At 36.5% G+C, this 16780-nt stretch overlaps 2 protein-coding genes across 6 annotated transcripts in view; one reads left to right on the forward strand and one right to left on the reverse strand.

Moving 5' to 3' along the window:
• The window catches only part of MUC15 (mucin 15, cell surface associated), a 114718-nt gene that overhangs the window by 78440 nt on the left and 19498 nt on the right, over window positions 1–16780 (reverse strand). Inside the window, exon 4 of one of the 5 annotated variants that reach the window (XM_073808722.1) lies at window positions 9037–12969. The exons of the other annotated variants lie outside the window; for them this stretch is intronic. Within the exon in view, the coding sequence (XP_073664823.1) occupies window positions 12962–12969 (8 nt within the window). The 3' untranslated portion in view covers window positions 9037–12961. Of the gene's footprint in view, window positions 1–9036; window positions 12970–16780 lie in introns of those variants that run through there. 5 annotated transcript variants of the gene reach the window in all.
• ANO3 (anoctamin 3) overlaps window positions 1–16780 on the forward strand; it is a 137739-nt gene that overhangs the window by 32664 nt on the left and 88295 nt on the right. The window contains exons 7-8 of the mRNA XM_019948278.3: window positions 4729–4850; window positions 9250–9384. Of these exons, the coding sequence (XP_019803837.3) occupies window positions 4729–4850; window positions 9250–9384 (257 nt within the window). The remainder of the gene's footprint in view (window positions 1–4728; window positions 4851–9249; window positions 9385–16780) is intronic.

The following is a 16780-nucleotide window of genomic DNA, read 5'->3' on the forward strand; positions in this document are numbered from 1 at the left end:
TTAGGGAAGTTTTCAACTATAATCTCTTCAAATATTTTTTCAGTCCCTTTCTTTTTCTCTTCTTCTTCTGGAACCCCTATAATTCGAAGGTTGGTGCGTTTAATGTTGTCCCAGAGGTCTCTGAGACTGTCCTCAGTTCTTTTCATTCTTTTTTCTTTATTCTGCTCTGCAGTAGTTATTTCCAGTATTTTACCTTCCAGGTCACTTATCTGTTCTTCTGCCTCAGTTATTCTGCTATTGATCCCATCTAGAGTACTTTTAATTTCATTTAATGTGTTGTTCATCATTACTTGTTTCATCTTTAGTTCTTCTAGGTCCTTGTTAAATGTTTCTTGCATTTTCTCTATTCTATTTCCAAGATTTTATATCATCTTTACTATCATTATTCTGAATTCTTTTTCAGGTAGACTACCTATTTCCTCTTCATTTGTTAGGTCTGGTGGGTTTTTATCTTGCTCCTTCATCTGCTCTGTGTTTTTCTGTCTTCTCATTTTGCTTATCTTACTGTGTTTGGGGTCTCCTTTTTGCAGGCTGCAGGTTCATAGTTCCCATTGTTTTTGGTGTCTGTCCCCAGTTTAAAGTTGGTTCAGTGGGTTGTGTAGACTTCCTGGTGGAGGGGACTAGTGCCTGTGTTCTGGTGGATGAGGGTGGATCTTGTCTTTCTGGTGGGCAGGTCCACGTCTGGTGGTGTGTTTTGGGGTGTCTGTGGACTTATTATGATTTGGGGCAGCCTCTCTGCTGATGGGTGGAGTTGTGTTCCTGTCTTGCTAGTTGTTTGGCATAGTGTGTCCAGCACTGTAGCTTGCTGATCGTTGAGTGAAGGTGGGTGCTGGTGTTGAGATGGAGATCTCTGGGAGATTTTCGCCGTTTGATACTATGTGGAGCCGGGAGGTCTCTTTTGGACCAGTGTCCTGAAGTTGGCTCTCCCACCTCTAGGCACAGCACTGACTCCTGGCTGTAGCACCAACAGCCTTTCATCCACATGGCTCAGAATAAAAGGGAGAAAAAGTAGAAAGAAAGAAAGAAAGAAAGAAAGAGAGAGAGAGAGAGAAAGGAAGGAAGGAAGGAAGGAAGGAAGGAAGAAGATAAAATAAAATAAAGTAAGATAAAATAAAGTTATTAAAACAAAAAATAATTATTAAGAAAAAAATATTTTTTTAAGTAAAAAAAAACAAAAAACGGATGGATAGAACCCTAGGACAAATGGTGAAAGCAAAGCTATACAGACAAAATCTCACACAGAAGCATACACATGCACACTCACAAAAAGAGGAAAAGGGGAAAAAATCATAAATCTTGCTCTCAAAGTCCACCTCCTCAATTTGGGATGACTCGTTGTCTATTCATGTATTCCACAGATGCAGGATACATCAAGTTGATTGTGGAGCTTTAATCCGCTGCTTCTGAGGCTGCTGGGAGAGATTTCCATTTCTCTTCTTTGTTCGCACAGCTCCCGGGGCTCAGCTTTGGATTTGGCCCTGCCTCTGCGTGTAGGTTGCCAGAGGGCATCTGTTCTTTGCTCAGACAGGACGGGGTTAAAGGATCAGCTGACTCCTATATTCTTTTTAAGGCAGTTATATATTTCAAAATAAGAACAAGGTCTTTAGAGGTTTAATGTGTGTGTTTTCAAAGCCCATCAGTCTTCTTTTTTTAAAGGCGAAGAACTCATAGGACATAACACATACTTGAGAAATTCACAGTCTAGTATAACTCATAAAGATAAAATGTATTGAGCACTTCTTGTCTGGTACTGAGCTAAACGTTTCATATGGACTATCTCATTTAACCTTTGCAACAACCCTTTGAGATAGGCAATAATATTAACTCTGTTTTATAGATAGATAATTGAGGCAGAGAAAGGTTAAGTATTAAAGGCACAGTTTTGAGCCCAGGAAGCCAGACTCCAATGCTTCTATTCATTATGGCATACCTACTTATATTAGGAATAGAAATAATGATAAAAGATAATGTGTTAGAGTGTCGTGCAACAGGTCCCGTGCATGGGTTTTCCCACTCATCTGACAATAACTTTGGAGGGGAGATATTATTATTTTTCCATTGCAGAGATGCAGAAGCAAGGCGCAGAGAAATTAAACACCATGTCAAATACGACCTAGTCAGTAAGTGGTAAACTGTTCAGTGGCAAACCTGAGTCCCTGGGAGAGATTCTGTAGCACAGGAAGGTTTGTTTTGTTCTCTAAGTAATTTTGTTTACCTAAGTAGTCTGTGTTCTGACAGTTTATTTGATAGTTTCTTGTGTGAAATTTGGAAACTATTGGGAATAGGTTGTAAATAATAGTCATTTTCCCATTTATTCTTATAATTTGGTAGAAGTACTAGTATATGGTATACATACACAAAACGACTGGAAAACAATACTGATGAAATACAAGTAACAAAAACAAAGCAGCAAGTCAATAAAATGGACTCGGGAATTTTCTATCAATTTTAAAGACTACTACTTGAAGAAAGAAAAACAAGACTTATTTAGAGGAAAATGGAGTCAGTGGCACTGACTATAATTTGAATAAGGACAGTCACAGTTTAGACCTCCTTCTTCCTTAATTCAGGAGTATTATTAGTATCTGTCTCACACTTTGCACCCACAGATGAGATTTATTTTTTACTTACAAAAGAGACAGTAGCTAGAGGGAAGAAAGAGACATGTCCAATGAAATTTGGCATGACAAAGAAGAAAGAAAGGGAAGGAGGAGAATATATATATGAGAAAGAGTTTGCCTAAAATATTGATGGAATTGATAATCCCATCAATTATGAATAGTGGAGACAGTAGAAAAGTGTGTCAGTTGGAGGAAGGGGCCGATCATGGAGGTGGTGGGGATCACTGAGTGTACATAGTCCTCTGAAAAAGGATGAGAATGCATGGGTGGGCAAGAGTCAGAGCATTATGGTTGATTGAGGTTACTGAGCCAAGTCAGAACAATGAGGTACAACGGATCTAAAGCTTAGCGCCTAAAACCCAGGAAATGCCTATGTCTGACCACTGAGGCTGGGAAGGAAAGTCACGTATTTTAGGATTATCAGGAATACATGAAAGAAACCTGAGATTTTGGTTCACCTTCCCTTACCTTCCCAATCTCAGGGCAGGCTACCTTAACAAGTCAGTCCAGTTTCACAAGCAAACAAACTTTTCTCAAGTGGATGTCTTGGAATCTTGATCTTTACTTTCATCTCCTTAGCTTCCAATCGTTAGGTTTGAAACACTTTGGGCTCCCTTAGGGAAGACTGCTCTTCCACCCTTACCTAATTAATTTATCTATTTTCTTAGAAAGCCAGAGGCAAAGTCCATATGTGTCTCTCATTTCAGCCTTGAGGCACCTACAGACCATGATTCAAGGTGCCATCTTTCTTCATAGGAACTCGGAGCCCTGGTTGTCTGGAACCATTCAGATGATAGTTTTGCAGTGTTCAATGGCCACAATATAGCAAACACCTAAAATTAACTGACATTATTTTTTATTTATTTTTTTTTTTTTTGCGGTACGCGGGCCTCTCACTGTTGTGGCCTCTCCCGTTGCGGAGCACAGGCTTCGGACGCACAGGCTCAGTGGCCATGGCTCACGGGCCCAGCTGCTCCGCGGCATGTGGGATCCTCCCGGACCGGGGCATGAACCGTGTTCCCTGCATCGGCAGGCGGACTCTCAACCACTGCGCCACCAGGGAAGCCCGACTGACATTATTTTTATACTTCTTATGTGGCTGGCACTTTATAGCTATTCTCCAAACGGGCCCTCACAAGATCCCTCTGTATTGGTATCATTAATACTTATTCTTATCCTCATCATTTAGGTGAGGTAACTGAGGCATAATTCCACTTGTTTTAAATTTTCATCAAACATTTCATAAAAGTAGAATCACATATTAGAGTGAGCAGAGGGACTTTGCAAAATCCTGTGTCCTAAGTTTTGATTCAGAAAATAAAGTCACTATATCTATTATCATTTTTTTTTAATTATAAAAGCAGAGCAGTTCAGCCTTCAGGGAACACGTTCCTCTAAAAGGCATATATATTCTATGTTTCTGAAATTGCAACCCATATGACAGATTTTTGAGGGGGATATAAAGAATTGGAAAACATGCTTCCATTTTTGGAATATCTAACCGGAAGTAAATTTTACAGATTTCAAAACGTGAATAACACTGGAGACAGGCCTCTTACACTTAAAATTGTTTTTATTGAAATATAGTTGGTTTACAATATTATGTCAGTTTCACGTGGACAGCATAGTGATTCTTTGGGGGGGAGGGTCTATATTTGCTGAATGAACATTGACTCTTTCACTTAGCTTCTATAAATGAAATAAATATTTTCTGGTACTGGATCACTTCTCAAAGCAGAATAATGCTCAATTTCTGAACTAAAGATTACAACAATTTCTCTCGATGATGAAGATATTGTGTTTATTACAAGACCTTGGGTTCCAAACAATGAAACCTAAAGCTTACTTTAAGTGAAAGGGATCTCATTGGTTTAAAAAAGGGATTTAAGAAAGAATTTTTAAGGAACTATCAGAGTATTTTCAATGAAATATAGATATATAAATGCATTTACTACATCACTTCAGTGATGGGCTTACGTTTATAATTTCTGAAGCTTTCAGTAAGTTATTAAATTATTCCCTAAGGAAAAAAAGCAAAAACAGTTCCTATTAGTTCAAATTTCACTACAAGAATAAATATCAATTCATCTTATTTTATTTGTTTCAGGGAGCCTACAAGAGTAACCAGCCCATCAAAACCCATGGACCTCAGAATAACAGACATCTATTATATGAGCGCTGGGCACGCTGGGGAATGTGGTACAAGCATCAGCCCCTGGATTTAATCAGGTACTGGATTGATAACGGAAGACATATTATGCTATTTTGTTATCTTTTTCTTATTATTTTATTTACCCACCAAATTATCTGTATTAGTTAGGAGGTGATTAAGAAAAAAGAAGCCACTATACGTCTTTTCAATGAAAGGAACTTAATTTAGGGAATCAGTAGCACAGGGGATGGGAAAGCTGAGAAATCAAACAGAAATGTGAGGCAACCAGTGATTAACAACAGCAGAAAATTGCTAACAACCCTTAAAGCTGGAGGGAAAATGAGATGAAGTATATTTCAGAGCTTACTACCTGAGCCGTTGGGCAAGAGCTATGCCATCCACGAGTAGGACTACCTGCAGGAAAGTGAAGTGTTGAGAGTCGAGCCACAGAGAATTATGGAGCCATAACAAATTATGGCTGCTCTGGAGACAGCCCTGAGGACAGCCAGGAGAGGAGAAAAGATATGGGCTCTTCCCTTCCTTCCACCTTTGAGACTTCCAATACCTCCCAGTGTAACTTACCAGCAGCAGTTTACAAGTGAATCTATATAATCTACTTTCCCATGAAAACAAATCCAAAGAGAAAAAGGCAGAAAATGGATCTAAGAGCAAAGAGAAAAATGGCCAACATAGCATCTATGCATGTACTTATCCTTCAACAAATACTTAGTGAGTGTCTATTCTATTCCAGGAGGTATATCCTCGTAAATAACTGCTCTCAACTTGAATTAGTCTTGAAATAGTGTTATATTCATGATTTATTTTATTTTGATGGAGAATAATTTGTTCTTATTTTAAAAAATCAGGAAATATATATTAAAAAGGACTTAAGTCCCCAGATAACTAGAAATATTTATAAAGTAAAATAAAAAAGAGCATTCATATTATAAAGTTATATATGTTGATATTTTGAGTTGTTTATGAAATATAAATATCAAGAATAACTCATAACTATATCAGTCATTTTCCCAACAGGAAACTGATAGAACTGATAGAATAGAAGGGGTATTTGAAGAGAATTTAATAATAGAATTTAATATGCAGAAGTATAAATAGAGTCAAGGGAGCCAACAGATGATAATGAAGTTTCCAGGGACTGGCAAAAGCTGGAAGCTGTTATCAGACCTAGACTTGAAGGGACAAAGGGAGAGAGCAGTTGGCAGAACTTGTTAAAAGCTATAATCATAGAAGAAGAAAGTCAGAGTAATAAAAAATACCCCACATCTCTTATCCCTCCTTGTGATCTCCTGCTGGTACCTTCAGTTGGCCAATGAGCCTATCAGGAAGCAAGAAGAAGGAAGAAGCATAGGTGATACTATGCATAGAGGTGAGCCTCCTGGGCACATAGCAGGAAGGAAAACGGTAGAATGTGGAATGGATGTACAAAGCATACTATCCAACACCAAATCATTTTTATCTCAAACATTAAGTACTTGGGTATATCCAAAATCAAGATGCTTTGATTCTAATTCAATCACAGCAAATTATCAGAGTCTTATTTATGCAGGTTAAAGAAAAATTGTTTTAGAGATACATGAATACGGTGAGATGTGCTAATTCACAAAACCATATTTAATAGGAATTAAAGTGAAGTTGGGATTTTCAAGCAAGCATTTCAGTGTCAACAGTTCTCCTATCTATAGGAGACATTGCTATTGCTGCCTCAGGTAATTTCACCAAGCAACTTTTATTTTCAATAAATAGGGTGATTCAGCTGCTATTACCAATTCTCTGGGTGTTGGCTCAGAAGGGAAATTTTGCTTATGAAAATCATGTATTTTGTGTTCAAGTGGCTAAGGGGAGAGATGTGATGAGGGACCCACCCAAGATGAAGGCCATAAAAGAGTATAGATGGCATTTCAACAGGTGCCTGCTCTCTAGGAACTTTCTTGTTAACAAAATTGAGATGGCAATGAGGCATTCAGATTAAACTATACAATCTTGTACATAGCATTTTGTACAAGACCCAGTTTTCTACAATGAGTAGGAAGATTGCCTTAAAATCTGTGACTTTTTAATTATTTGGAGTTACATTGTTCTTAAGACTATACAATTTTGAGGACGTGAGTCTCTTATTGTGTGGCTTCCCGTCCATAGTGAGAGAAAGAGGGTATCCTGGAATCAGAGTTTTTTTAATATACTTGTGTCACAGATGATGGACACCCACAGGCAAGGCCTGTATTCTCTCCTGCTGAAAAAGGCAGTTCAGTAATAGTGGATGAAAAGTGAGGGACTATCAATTCATTTTATTTTTTATAAACAACCATTCCTGAACATGTGTTTGTGTTTTGTTCTCATTTTAAGAATAGACTCAAACATTGAGTAGCCAACGCCTATCTTTGTTTCAATCTATTTTTCCATGGGAAATACTGGAATCTGGAAAGAATACATTTAAAAAATTGTCAACTACGAAACCTGCTTAACAAAATAGCTGTGTGGCTTTTTTTCAATAGGCACCGGAAGGATTTAAATTTAAAAACTAAATGAAATTATTCTCTCTAAAAGAGGTCAACTTAACATTTGTTTTTATAATAGAAGTTTTTTATGATAGAAGTTATTTCAGCAGTAGAATCCTATTATCAAATGAAATGTCACATAGGACACCAGTATATAAAACATGAAAAGAAAGTGACGGTGGGTGAAGTGTGATGGGGTGACACCAATAGCAACCCCCTGTTCCTCCTTGCCCTGTCATGGTTTTAAAGAAATTTAAGGAACACCTAGAGATCCTAAAAGATTGTGACTTCCCACGTTCTAGGTTAAGGACATTTTCATTAGCCTTCTTTGCCTGGAACTAGCTTCTTCTCATGAAACAGATCTGAAATCTGCTGTAACTTAGGTAATTATACTCCTGTCAAATAACATTATTGCTCCTCTTAACCTTCAACAATGTATGATTTAAAATCTTGGTATAATGCTTTCCATATAAGGGGGTCTGTCTGTGCAGTCCTTTATAGTCATCGTTATAAAAATGTTAGTAATATGTGCCAAAACCCTACTCCACCCCACAGAAGAACACTTGTTTAAAGGAACAAGTGGCTATATTAGAATAACTGTTAATATTATAAGCTTCGTCTCAGAGTAGAACACTGTCAGTATATAAGAAATGAATAGACTATTGATCTGTCTCCTAGGAGAAATAAATGAAAAAACAAAAAAATTAGCTAAATGATGCTCAGTGGAGGACAGCTCCATGTCTACGCTTGGTAGAATACGCACAAATTTTAGTTGGCACAATACAGAGAATGGAGTAGAAAGAATGATTTTCAGAGAGAGAAGTCTTGTTAAGGAAAAACAAATAACAAGAGAATTTTCTTCCCAGCAAGAATTTTTGCACAGAGAGGTATTCCCAAATGAACTGTAAAGCACCAATCTTTAAAACTAGTGCTGGGACAAACACCAGTACAGAATTCCAGAAATTATTATTTTTTACCAGAGCTGTATAAACTGTGACAGTTACTATTGGCAGTAGATTCGGTGAAGAAAGAACAACTGAGTGGTCATCAGAACTGCCTTACTCATCTGCTACTTCCATATAAATTATGTTAATAAGCTGAAGGGAAACAAAATGCATTCATTCCCTTCACTTCTTTCAATAAAACACTTCCTGTGGTGGGTGCTAATGAAACAGGACACAGGTCCACTTTCAAGCAGCTTGCATTCTGATGGGGAGGGAGAGGAATAGGGGAGTGACAGGTAACTGTCATAAAGTTTTACAAGTTTAAGACACTGAAACATGGGTGAAGGGAATGTGATAGCAAAAGCAGGGACGTCTAACCCAGGTTTGAAGTGAAATCAGGGCAGGCTTCCCAGGAGAAGTGATATAAGGTACAGGATAAGTGCAAGCCAGACAGGAGAAGAGGGTGAAATGTAATATTCCAAAGTAAGGGAACAGCATAAACCAAGGAAGGAATCATGTGCTCCAGGAACAGCAGAATTGAACTTTGTTGAGGAAGATGTGTGACACGGTTGTGCAGATTGTGTCTGGCATAAGGGAGTCGGGCCAAGGGTGCAGATAGAGACAGAAATCAAGTCTGCTTTCAGCAGCTACCTAGAGGGAGATGTTTTTCTAATTTACGCCAAAGCAATATGGTTTAGCACAGCTTTGTGTAAGGAAAACAAAAAGGGATTCTACTAGGAGGATGAAGAAAAGCAAGACCTGGCTTATAAAAAGAAAGAAATAAACATACTCCGATAATAAAATAAAATGACTCCTATAATGACAATGTTTAATGATAAACAATATCACCATTATTGGATTCATTAATGAGCAAGACTATTAAGACACCCCAGATGGAGCGCAGGAGGAACTGAGCCAGTATAGTCAATTGTCCATCTGAAATTGACTAGGTGCGACATCGCTATTTGTAGTGTCACTTACGTTGCCTTAAGCTAAGAATTTGCTTTCTCATGCAGGCTATACTTTGGTGAGAAGATTGGGCTATACTTTGCTTGGCTGGGGTGGTATACTGGAATGCTGATTCCTGCAGCTATTGTTGGCTTGTGTGTTTTCTTCTATGGAATATTAACAATGAATGCAAGTCAAGTAAGGTAAGCTATTAACAGACTTATTAAAAAAATTTGGCCTTTCTTCTGATTGGATGAAAGCTTTATAGTAATGCTGACTATAAAAGTGAGTTATGGTACTAAATTTATTTGCTTGTTTTTGTTTTTGCAGGGGAGAAGCACTATAAAAAGGTCATTTCTATATTTTTATATGCAAAGTCTCTTGGATAAATTCTAAGACTGTTTCTCTTTATGGCAAATGTCTCTTTCTAGTATATCCCACATAATCAATAATTCAGCAATGCAATAGACAGTTCTATATAATTTAAATTTGCATAGTATTTTGTAGTCTTGAATGCTTTCTCAATACATTAATTCAAATAATTATAATAGCTACAGTTCTTTAAACACTTAAGATATACAAAGACTGTCCAGATATATTGTTTCATTTTATGCAACTTTCATTACCACCTTCGGAGATGAGTATTCCTTTTAGCAGATGAGGGAACCTTACATAGTTAAAGATGTCTAAACAAAATATTCATACCATATAAATCCTACCCTAAGTAGTCTCCTCTCATGAGAACATAAAATCACTTTCTACTTTCTTCTTACTCTCTATGAGGATAGATTTATGAAAGATTTTAGCATCAACTTAAGATATCAAAATGGTAGTAAAATAAGATTTGAGAAACATCAAACATTTATCAGAATGGTGATTTTTCTGTTAAAGTTTAAATGACTCAAGATTTGGATATAGGAACAAAACATTATTCAGCAGAGGTAAAAGTCACATTAAAGAATTAAATGAGTTAAAGAATTAATTAAAGAATCCTCTTAACAGCATGTTCTATTTACTACACCACAAGGATTTCATCAAGTTCAACCTTGTATGATGCAATTCAAAATATGAAAAAGTACTTTTCCCCTCCTTAAAAAAAAGCTCAGTACTTTTTTTCCCTTCTGGTCCATCTTTTAACCATGGCCTTGCTACTGGGTAGTAATCATGACAGTTAATGGGACCATAAAATGCATTTCCTTGAAAATTCTTTATCTATATATATGTGCACATGCATTTGTATAACAATTTTGCCTAAAAGCAAAATATTTTCATTGTCCCAGGTTTGAACCCTATTCCATAACCAAATTCCTTGATTTAGTATCTCAGAATCCCCTTGTGCTTCCTGAAGGCCAAATGGTAATTAGCATGAAAACAAAGAAACACCTACTGTTCAAAAGCATTTCACCTAGTGACAAGTTTATTTCAGAGTTTTGCAAACTCACTACTGCTCTGGAAGGCAGCATCTTCCTGGACAAACATGGGCCCGCTGGAAATATTCATCCCCCTTTAGGCATTTCTTTATATGATGTTGAATCAGTAACCTCTGAAGCTGAGAAGTGAGACTGTAATTTGGAGTTATAGTGTCTTGAAAATAAAAATACTATATATATATATATTTTTTTACTACTTCTCTATTCTCTATGAGTTTGGCTTTTTTTTTTCTTTCTTTCTTAAGAGTTCACATATAAAGTGATACCATACAGTATTTTTCTTTTCTATCTGGCTTATCTCACTTAGTGTAATACCCTCAAAGCCCATGTTGTCACAAGTTGCAAGATTTCCTTCTTTCTCATGGCTGGATACTCTTCTATTTTGTGTGTGCGTGCGTGCGTGCGCGCGCGCGCGCGCGTGTGTGTGTGTGTGTATCAAATCTTCTTTATCTGTTCCTCTGCTGATGGACACAAGTTGTTTACTTATCTTGGCTATTGTGAGTAATGGTGCAAAAACATGGGAGTGCACATACCTCTTCAAGATCCTGTTTTCATTTCCTTTGGATATATACCCCAAAGTGGAATTGATGGATGATATGGTGGTTCTATTTTTAATTTTTTAAGGAACTTCCATATTGTTTTCCATAGTAGCTGTACCAACTTACATTTCTATCAACTGTGCACAAGGGTTCACTTTTCTTCACATCCTCACCAACACTTGGGTTTTTTTGCTTTTTGTTGTTGTTGTTTTTGGCAGTGGAAGCGTGGAGTCTTAACCACTGAACTGCCAGGGAATTTACTATTTCTTGTCTGTTGGATAATAGCCACCCTGACAGGTATGAGGTAATATATCATTGTGGTTTTGATTTACATTTCCCTGGTGATTAGTGATGTTGATCACTTTTTTATGTACCTGTTGATTTATGTATCTTCTTTGAAAGAATGTCTATTCAGTTTCTCTGCCTATTTTTTAATCAGATTTTTTTTTTTTTGCTATTGAGTTGTATGAGTTCTTTATATATTTTAGATTTTAACCCTGTATCAGATATATGATTTGCAAATATTTTCTCCCATTTGGTAGATTCCCTTTTTAAAAATATTTATTTATTTATTTATTATTTGGCTGTGCCGGGTCTTAGTTGCGGCACACGGGACCTTTTAGTTGTGGCATGCGAACTCTTAGTTGCGGCATGTGGAATCTAGTTCCCTGACCAGGGATTGAACCTGGGCCCCTTGCATTGGGAGCTCAGAGTCTTAGCCACTGGACCACCAGGGAAGTCCCCTGGTAGACTGCCTTTTAATTTTGTTGATAGCTTCCTTCACTGTGCAGAAGCTTTGTAGTTTGATATAGTCACTCTTGATTACTTTTGCTTTTGTTGCCTTTACTTCTGGTGTCAAATCCTAAAAATCATTGCCAAGATTGATTTAATAGTTTTACAGTTTCAGGTTTTAAATTTACATCTTTAATCTATTTTGGGTTAATTTTTGTGTATGGTGGAAGACACATAGGTTCATTCTTTTACATGTGGATATCCAGTTTTCCCACCACCATTTATTGAAGAGACTATCCTTTCCCCATTGAGTATACTTGGCTTTTTGTCGAAAATTGACCATATATACATGGGCTTATTTATGGTTTCTCTATTCTGTTCCATTGATCTATGTACCTTTTTTTATGCCAATATGTACTCTTTTGATTACTATAGCTTTATAATATTGTTTGAAATCATGGGGTGTGAAGCCTCCAGCTTTGTTCTTTCTCAAGATTGCTTTGGCTATTTGGGATTTTTGTGGTTTCATAAAAATGTTAAGATAGGTTTTTCTATTTCTGTGAAAATACCATTGAAATTCTGATAGAGATTGCATTTAATCTGTAGATCTTTTGGGGTAGTACGGACATTTCAAAGTGTGAAATTTTCTAATCCATGAGCACAGAATATCTTTCCATTTATTTGTGTCTTCTTCAATTTCTTTTGCAAATGTCTTATAGTTTTCAACGTATAGACCTTTCACCTCCTTGGCTAAATTTAATCCTAAATATTTTATTCTTTTTGATGTCATTGTAAATGGTATTGTTTTCTTAATTTCTCTTTTTGATAGTTTTTTGTTAGTATATAGAAACACAACTGATATTTGTGTACTGACTTTTTTATCCTGCAACTTTACTGAATTCATGTGTTAGCTATAGAGTTTTTTGATAGTCTTTAGGGTTTTAGAAAAAAATGGTCTTTTAAAATGAATTGACAAAAGCAGAAAATGATTTTTAGGCAGTTAGCTACTGTTCAAATTGGTTCCATGGAGAACATATTCACAAAGTTTTCCCATGTGGTGTAGACTTCCTCCTCCAGGCTTACAAAGCTGAAAATGAACAAAAGGTAATGAAAGGAATAGATTTTCTGTTCCTATTGATTTACGTGCCAATGAAGTAAATTAGGCTCCTTTTGTATGAGATAAGTATTCTTTAACCTTTAGCACAAGGAGTGTTTTAAAAGGCTCTAGCAAACTCTTTTCTTCTGTGCTTTGTGGTATTATATTACTGCTACTTCTGTCACACTGTAATTAAGATCCTGTCAGACTTTCTATTCTAAACTAAGATAAGCATCACTGAATATCTTGACTTTCAAAATTTCATGGAACTGAATTTTTCCATTCAAGGTGTCAGACATGGTTAAGTCTTAGGTGTTATCATGGCGAGTGAGTGGAGGACATAGGGCTTTTATTTTGAGTTGCTTTGTTTTAGTTTTGTTTTCAGCTATTTTTTTGTTTATTGCAAGGTAACAAAATGTTGAAAAGCTGAAGATTGGGTTGTATTATGTTTCTACCATCTATGTTCACGTGAATTAATGTCATATTTCTTACCTGCTCTGCAGTTAATTGTAGAATTACATGAAAATCATGTTATAGATTATTTATTGTATGTATATGTGCATGTATATATTTACATGCACATTGGTCTTATACAATCAAAGGTGGTCAGTTTTGTGCCCTGTAGAGCATGTATCATAGCAATATAAAAATGAACAAGCAGGTAGATATGGTCCCTGCTTCTCAGGCTTTGGGTTTCAGGTCTGGGACAAAGGGCAGAAACAACTCTGCGGTCCATTCTTGCCTCTTTGGCATGAGAACTCTGTATTTGGTCCTCAGTACTGACCAGCTTTTCAAAAGCTCTTACGTCCTAAAGGGCCTCTCAAATCCTCTCCTGACAACATCCTCAGCAATAAGGTCTTGTTCCATTTATCAAGTGCCTATGATGTGCCAGGCACATTATCAATATTCATTACATAATATCCCAGTTGCATATTATCTCCAACTGGAGATGAAGAAATTGATGCTCAGAGAGGTAGGTGACTTAGGGGGGAATATCTAGTAAGTTTAAACCTATATCTGATTTTTTAAAATTGTGGTAAGAACACTTAACATGAGGTCTACCCCCTTCACAAATTTTTAAGTGCACTACAGTATTGTTAACTACAGGCACGATGTTGTTTGTACAGCACGTCTCTAGAACTTGCTCATCTTACATAATTGACACTTTATACCCATTGAACAGCAACTCTCCATTTCCCTCTCCCTTACCCCCTAGGAACCACCATTCTACTCTGTTTCTATGAGTGTGTTTTTTTAAGATACCTAATATAAGTGGAATTATGCAGTATTTGTTCTTCTGTGCTGGCTTATTTCACTTAACATAATGTCCTCCAGGTTCATCCATATTGTTGCATATGGCAGAAATTCCTTCTTTTCTTAAGGCTGCATAATATTCTGTTGTATGTCAATTCCAGAATTTTTTTATCCATCCATCTGTGGATGGACATTTGGGTTATTTCCATATTTTGGCTATTGTGAATAATGTTGCAGTGAACAAGGGAGTGTAGATATCTCTTTGAGATTCTGATTTCTGTTCCTTTAGATATATACCCAGAGGTGGGATTGCTGGATTAAATGGTAGTTATGTTTTTAAGTTTTTGAGGAACCTCTGTATTGTTTTTCATAGTGGCGGTACCAATTTATAGTCCCACCAACGATATTCAAGTGTTCTAAATATTCCACATCCTTGCCAATACTTGCTACTTTTATTTTGTTTGTTTTGTTTGATAATAACAATCACACCAGGTATGAGGTAATACCTTGTGATTTGATTTGCTTTTCCCTGATGATTATATCTGATTGTAAAATCCATGCTTTACTCATGCTTCCATACTGCCTTCCTTTAAACCTACTTTCATATTACCACATTTCCCCAAAATGGACATCACCAAGCATCTTATTCTGTGCTTTGTCAGGTTAACAGGATTACAGGAAGCATCAAGACCCTAGAGCAGGTCCAGGCATCCATCCCCAAATGGACAAATTGCTCCCTCGTCCCAGATCTTAAATGGGTTGTAATTATCATTCCTTCCAATCAGCCCTTGATGTGTATATCTAACAACAGATATAAGACAAAAGAAAGCCACACTTCAAGCAGTGGTTTATATTATGAGTTTCTGCAAAAGAAATTAAGAAACACTCAAGTTGGGCACTCTCCCTCCATCTAGTGGTTGAGTAAAGTCAAAGAACTTTGTGATTTCATCTCAAATTCCATATTTTAGGCTAAAAAATACATTACCAAAATTGTTTAATATTTTTTATGTTACCTATCAAGTTGTATTTTGGACAACTTATAGAAAATCAGTTTGATGATTCCGGAAATAAAAATAAGGCTAGTCTAATGGCTGGGATTCTAGACTGAGTGCTTTGAAACATCTGTGCTTTTGTGTGATCATTTGGAAGGTGGGAAAGATAATATAGTGTTAACCAAACTTAATACCATTTTAGTATGAGATTTCAATGCAGGGCACATTATGTCATTCTCAAAACACAGTTAATTGTGATAGCAAGCCTATTTTAATAAAAATTTTCTTCAGGAGGAACGTTAATTCTTATTTATACAAATTAGTAGTATTACTAAGAGGAGGTATAATTGTCTCTTTCTTTTGAGTTTTTAAAATGTACGTTTTACCTGCTTCCTCCTACTTCACATAGACATTATGATTACTAGCAAGATGATGTGTGTGAAAGTGGGAGAATTATAGTATATACGAGACCTGTTACACCATCATTATTATTAATAGCAGTTTTTGATAGGAAAGTTCCTCTTAATATGACATAAACTTATCTGTCCTTTAGAGGAGTTATAGGTGATGGAGAACTGGACCTAGAATCAGGAAAACCTAAACTCAATTCCCTAAATTACCTCTTGTTAGCTGTATGACCTTGAGCGAATCACTTAAATTAAACATCAATTTCCTCTCAGTTTGGAGATAGTTACCATTGCAGGAGACTGCATTGAGGACTAAACGTAATGGACATGGACCCACATTTGCTTTTTGTAAAGTATTGTATTACTGTATAGCATTATTACTTACTAGTCATTTCCAGTTTGGCTTGAGATTATACACGTCAGGCATTTGAAATACACATGCATTATTTTTTGCTTTGAGTGTATACATTTTGAAAACATTTTGAAAACAGCGAATCTTGCTATCAACACTGCCAATTAAACTTTTAATAACAGTTGCATTTCCAGGCATATTTTCGAAAGCCTTTATATTGCTTTCAATATTTCCAAAGCATATTTACTTGGACAATTTATTTATGGTATACCTAGTGGGAAAAGGTCAGGTATGACAGACAAAGGCACAAAGCATCTTAAAAACAGGTTGCTGTGAACTCTCAGGCTGTTAGGCTTTTGAGAAATTGTTATCGATGCCCTATTCATGTCACAATGTCATCTATAATGTATGCTGAGATTTTTAAAAGATAGCATAGAACTTAAGAGACAAATATTATGAAGTTACATTCTAATAGAGAATATTATATATTTCAGTAAATAAAATCTATGCCATGTTATCGTGACAGTGTGTGTCGCGATAAACTTCCTCAGATTTCCAGTGAACATAATGCACTGATTGACTGCAGTGGGGGCTATGAAATTATGTGAATTATGGATGCTGTTCATTTTGGTGATTGGAAAGCAACGAGATCCAGGGGAAAGATCGTTAGACCTGAGAAATCAGCAGAGTCAGGTGTGACTCCAGCTCAGCCATGTCCAAGCCTGTGAGCTTGGTTAAAACACCCTCGGTTGTTCCTCACAAGATTATCCTGCATGCCATGAAATCAGGTGTAAAAG

The sequence above is a fragment of the Tursiops truncatus genome, chromosome 8 (assembly GCF_011762595.2).
Source record: "Tursiops truncatus isolate mTurTru1 chromosome 8, mTurTru1.mat.Y, whole genome shotgun sequence".
Lineage (NCBI taxonomy): Eukaryota > Metazoa > Chordata > Mammalia > Artiodactyla > Delphinidae > Tursiops > Tursiops truncatus.